The following is a 6226-nucleotide window of genomic DNA, read 5'->3' on the forward strand; positions in this document are numbered from 1 at the left end:
AATGAAGGCCTGGGGGCAGCTGGGCCAGCCTCCACTTTCTGGGGCTGCACTAGTGAGGACACTCTGGCACTTGAATATCCAGAATTGCTTTTGGAGGTCACCTGGGAGTCAGGGAGGGGAGTGGGACAGGAATACATTGTCACTTTACACTAAAACCCAAATGTAATGACAAGCACCTTTTGAGGGCTACTTAAGAGGTAGAGCAAGTGAAAAAGTGTTAAGAGCCATTGCGTTCCCCCTGGAGAGCCGCAGCTGGCGAACACACCCATTTTCAAGACCGTGATACAGGTCTAGGCAGGGCCCTGCAGCCCTGGAGACGGGCTGGAGACGGGGAGTGAGAGGGAGGATCAGACCCACACAAAGAACCCGGGCTCTGGACCCCGCGGCACAGGGAGAGGAAGTCCCGCCTCTAGGTGGCGGGCTTTTCAAATGTCACTGTGGCTGCTTACACCGGCAGGGTGACACTTGCCAGCAAGTGGCCACCAGGGTCGGCTTCGAGACAAGGGACCAGAAGCCACCGCCCCTGCGCAAATCTGCGAAAAGCGACCAGGAGCTGCAGGGACTCGGGAAAGGAGCGCTAGGCGTTCTGTCCACTGCCGTTTACGCCGCTCGGGGCCGTCTGTAGCGCCTGTGACGATCACAGCGCCCTGCAGAGTCCCCCACCCGAGAACGGGTAACCGGCAACGGCGTCCAAGGGTTTGCAGTAACCTAACTGAACGTCCGGGGAGACCCCCAACGCGCGTCAGCGGCACAGCTCCGCTGGTGAAAACGTGTGGCTCTGAAAAGAGCCTTTGGGTTGGAGCGGGCCTCCGGGCACACTCACTTGGAGCTGGTGTACTTGGTGACGGCCTTGGTGCCCTCGGACACGGCGTGCTTGGCCAGCTCGCCGGGCAGCAGCAGGCGCACGGCCGTCTGGATCTCCCGGGACGTGATGGTCGAGCGCTTGTTGTAATGCGCCAGGCGCGACGCCTCGCCCGCGATGCGCTCGAAGATGTCGTTGACGAACGAGTTCATGATGCCCATGGCCTTGGACGAGATGCCCGTGTCGGGGTGCACCTGCTTCAGCACCTTGTACACGTACACCGAGTAGCTCTCCTTGCGGCTGCGCTTGCGCTTCTTGCCGTCCTTCTTCTGCGCCTTGGTCACCGCCTTCTTGGAGCCCTTCTTCGGGGCCGGGGCGGATTTCGCAGGCTCGGGCATCTCAACTGTAGTTTCCTCTGAGAGAAGAGAAAATGGAGTCCTCGTCAGGATCCTGCTTATTTATAGTTAGCTGTATGCCAATAAGGAATCCGTTTAGCGGCCTCTGATTGGTTGATTCGTCGTGTGACCTTCCTGCACATGATTGGCTCCAGTGCGACTGTCCCATTGGTCACGTCCTGAGCGTAGTTTCCCCCATTCAGACTGGATTCTTAACCTATTTTGTAAGAAGTTCATACTACTTTATGAACATTCCGATTACTTTGGTGATTAATTTTAGAAAGTAGAAGTTGCTCTCCCTTGTGCTTTGAATTGCCAAAACAGGCAATGCTCAGGTCTAGGTCACGTCTCCGATTTGCAAATCCCCCGGTACAGATCCTGGAAGAGGCGTATCTTTGCTTTTGAATCCGGGTTCTAGACCAGTGAGAGAGGGTTGAAGTCGCTGCCAGTGCAACGGGGAGCTCTTCACACACTGTCTTTCCTTTATTTTAAAATTTAAAGCACAAATCTGTAATGCAGAGAGAGAGGGGGGCGAAGAGAGAATCCCAAGCAGGCGCCAAACTCAGCGTGGAGCTTGATGCAGGGCTGGACTAGGGGCTCAATTCCAGGATCCTGAAATCATAACCTGAGCCCACATCAAGAGTGAGATGCTCAACTGACTGAGCCCCCAGGTGCCCCTTGAGTTTTCATCACAGCCTCCTATACCCCCACTTTCGTAGGTCTGCATCGTGGAGGAATGGTCTCATTTCCCATTGACCCTTGGTCCCTAATTTATTTCATCAGCTTTTTTTTTTTCCTTTTCCCAGGAAGGACAGNTCACTGGACCACCAGCCGGGTGTCATAAAGGAGCTGGTTAGAAATAGAATCGTAAGCCCCACCCCAGAGCTACAAATCCGATTGAATCGGGGCAATATCCCCAGGTAATGGGTGAACACTGGAGTTTGGGAAGCACAATATAGGGCGCTGTCCATATGGTTGCCGGTATGTATTTTCACACATGTGGAGGAGTGAGCGGCCCTATAAAACAAAGAGCATAAAGGGGCACGTTTTATTAGAATCCCTTTTATTTTCCATATTAAAAAAAAACTACTTAGCCTTTTCAATTCTTTGTCTATGATCACTTGTTATTTATCAGTTTATATTAGTGTTGCCATTGGTTTTGTTAGTCTATATTAGCTTTGCCACTACTACTTCTTTATTAATTTACTAGATGGGAATTTGTAGATCTTCATTATGGGTAAATTTGAAAGCCATATTCAATTGAATTCATATTCTACTGTTGAGAGCCAAGAGTAAAGTCCATGTGCAATCATTTTAGGCATGTTGATTTCTCTAACTTTACTCAAATTTTTTCCTCCCCACGAGATTTCACTCTGAAAAGGGCATCTCTTTTTGCAAATATTTGTGACCATTTTCTGACACATTGCCTGGAAATACAAGACCTTTTATGATAGGAAAAGATGAGGTAAATAGGCCTAGAGGGGCCGAGGTCAATACTGGGTGTCCCTTAAGAATGTAAGGGACCCCACCTACTCCCCCTCAGGCTTCCCTCGGGAATTTGACAAAAGACCTGACTTAAAGTAGGTAGAAGACCAGAAAACATTTGATCCACAAGGCCTGGTATGGCCTTAGACTACACACTAGTGAACTTGGAGAGTCGAGCCAATCAGCAATGCAACCCAGCACACAGAGTTGTGGTTGAGTGTCTGCTTTCAGCTCAAGTCATGATCTTGCAGTTCTTGAGTTTGAGCCCCATGTCGCTCTCTGTGCTGACAGCTAGGAGCCTGGAGCCTGTTTGGATTCTGTGTGCCTCCCTCTTTCTCTGCCCCTCCCTATCTCTCTCTCAAAAAGAAATGGATATTTTTTTTTTAAAAAAAGCAAAATTGAACAATGTGCTTTCAAATAAGTGAATTTCTCTGGTGGACTTATTCCCCATAAAAATTCTCTCCGGATCCAAAAAGAGTAATTTTTACATTTACATAAAATGTAACTCTAAAATAATGGTAGCTATTAACTTACATGTAATAGTTTTGAGTCGTTTTGCTGTACGACTGTGGCCTCATGGAAGTCTTACAAGTTCTCATGTGCCTTTCCCAGAAAGCAGTATGTTAGAGTTTCGGAACGTGTTCAGTATTTTATCTTTTTATGATATTTACAACATTTTTATAAACCAAAAAAATGTGTGTATACATAATGTGGATTAGAAAGTGCTCTTCTTATTTGAGTCGGAAAATACATCATGAATGGACTTTTATAATAATAAAGAAAAATTAGAATGAGGGGGAAATGTTACCAAGAGGCAGCAAGTATGGCAATATTAATATTAAACAAATTTCAAAGCTCAAAGTATTAGTGGGCATAGAAAGGTACACACTAGATTGGACGTTTACATCCAATGTGGAAAACAAGATATTCTGGAAAGCCGCCCTGAAGCAAAATAGCTAAGGGCTAGATAAACAACAAAAACACTCTAGCACATTATGGCCCAGATCACAAGAAACCAAGGAAAACTCCCCAAATCTCTCAGAACAATAAATACCTCGGAGCTGATGCCAGCCTGCTAAGCAGGCCAGATTTGGTTCCCAGCGGCAAATGCCATTATCAAGATTCTGCACTTTGTGGATCAATGTCAGCCTGTTGGGGAAATGAGGATTCTCCGCCTTTAAACTCAACTAGAGATATTGTAGCAAAAAGCCAGGGCTCTTTGAGACAACAAAGCCTTGTAGGGGGAAAAAAAAATCTAGCAAAGATCCTTAACAGGAAAATCTGTTTGTCTCCGCAGGGCTCTATGGAGGAGGGTAGAGGAAATTTGCTACAAGGATTTCACCATAGACCTACTTAGAGTCGAGAGTTAAGGTGAAAGCTTCCTGACGTTAAAATGTTGTGGTCTTCTGCGCCCCCTAGTGCATGAAGGCAAACTCACACACCACTTTAGGAGGGAATCATCTTGAATTCAAGTTCTCTAGATACACATAAGTTACTTATTTATTTCCTATTCGGCAATTATTTATTTATTGAGCACATATTATGTTCCAGGAATTTGAGATGTTCAAATACAAACTCATAATAAATGTGACCTAATCTAGGGGGATAACAGACGCTTTGAAGAGTCAGGCTTTTAGGTTCAAATCCACTCCTCTTCCTTGCACAAAGAATTTCAGATATTGAAGTTATCAGATGGAGACTAGAAAATATTTCCTGAACGCTGAAAAAAATAAAAATGAAATAATACAGTCTAGGAGCCAGGGACAATCAAAACCAGACCTGTGGAAAAAAAATTAATGAAATAGAACTTAAAAAAATTTTTTTGTCTTTATTTTGAGAGACAGAGACAGAGAGTGAGTGGGGAGGGCCAGAGAAAGAGGTAGACACAGAATCTGAAGCAGGCTCCAGGCTCTGAGCTGTCAGCACAGAGCTGGACGCGGGGCTGGAACCCATGGACTCTGAGATCATGACCTGAACCAAAGTCGGACCCTTAACTGACTGAGCCACTCAGGCGCCCCATGAATAGAACTTCTAAAAATGAAAAAAAGCTATATTTCATAATGATAAAATAAAAATCGACTGATAAGATGTAACATTTAGGGCCTTGATGGACCTGACCGCATAGCCACTAACTGTGGATGGCAGTAACTTCCAGAAATTGTAGGAGAACTTCAGGTTTACAAGTGTGGGGCAAGCTTTCAATACACTTCTTTTAGAAACTCACATAACAACCAAGCAAAATGTTTATGGTTATAGAAGATTGAACAGCACAATGAACGAACTTCATCCATCTGTGATTTCTTCACTTAACACATAGCAGATTTCTGAATTTTTCAAAGTACCCATTTAATAATTTCAGATTTTCAACACTGGCTTCAGAAAAAAGGAACAATACATATCAGAAAATCAGTTTCCTATATAGTGTGCTCTTATAATCTAACTAAGGAGCAATAGAAAGAAATCTTTTTTTAGGGATAGTAAAATGAAAGAATCTTCTCATATTCTTGGAAACTGAAAGCACATTTCTAAATACGTGGATTAGACTGGATATCATTAAAGAGGGTATGTAAGAGAAATAACTATGAATAAACTTAACTAAGGAGGTGAAAAACTTGTGCTCTGAAAACTCTAAACATTGATGATGAAATTGAAGATGACACCTATAGTGGAAATACATTTCATACATCACATGCTCATGGAGTGGAGGGATTAATATTGTTGAAATGTCCATACTACTCAAAGTAATCTACAGAGTCGCCACAATTCTATATTTTTTCCAGAGTCACTGCAATTCTTGACAAAGTGCTAACAGTATTTCCCACAGAACTAGGATACATAATCTTAAAATTTGTATGGAACCACCAAAGACCTCAAGTAGCCAAAGCAATCTTCAGAAAGAGGAACGAAGTTGGAGGTATCATGATCCTAGATTTCAAGATACACCACAAAGCTATATTAATCAAAACAGTATGGTAATGGCACAAAAAGTAGGCAGATAGATGAATGGACTGGATAGAGAGCTCAGAAATAAACCAACTGTTATGGTTAGTCAATCTATGACAAAGAAGGCAGGGATACACAACCAGCTATATGCAAAAGAATGAAGCTAGACTGCTTTCTTACATCATATACAAAGATAAACTCAAAAATGGATTATAGACCTAAATGGAGACCTAAAACTATAAAACTCTTAGAAGAAAACACAGGCAGTAATCTCTTTGACAAGCTATGTCTTAGCAACATTTTTCTAGTCATGTCTCCTGCAGGCCAGGGAAATAAAAGCAAAAATAAATTATTGGGACTACATCTATATCAAAGGCTTTTCACAGAGAAGGCAACCAACAACAAAATGAAAAGGGAACCTGCTGAATGGGAGACAATGTTTGCAAATGACACATCCGATAATGTGTTGATATCCGAGTTACATATAAAGAACTTACACACTCAGCATCAAGAATAATAATAAGGTTTTTAAATGGGCAGGCAATGTGTATAGACATTTTCCAGTGAAGATATATAAATGGACAACAGACAATTGAAAAGA

At 43.5% G+C, this 6226-nt stretch overlaps 1 protein-coding gene across 1 annotated transcript; it reads right to left on the minus strand.

The window, feature by feature from the left end:
- Positions 1–776: 776 nt before the first annotated feature.
- Positions 777–1221, minus strand: LOC144232860 (histone H2B type 1-C/E/F/G/I). The gene has a single exon (XM_077765697.1). The coding sequence runs from the start codon at positions 1198–1200 to the stop codon at positions 820–822; it is 381 nt and encodes a 126-aa protein (XP_077621823.1). The 5' UTR covers positions 1201–1221; the 3' UTR covers positions 777–819.
- Between the last annotated feature and the right edge of the window lie 5005 nt (positions 1222–6226).

This window comes from Crocuta crocuta, unplaced genomic scaffold, assembly GCF_008692635.1.
Source record: "Crocuta crocuta isolate KB4526 unplaced genomic scaffold, BGI_CrCroc_1.0 scaffold811, whole genome shotgun sequence".
Classification (NCBI taxonomy): domain Eukaryota; kingdom Metazoa; phylum Chordata; class Mammalia; order Carnivora; family Hyaenidae; genus Crocuta; species Crocuta crocuta.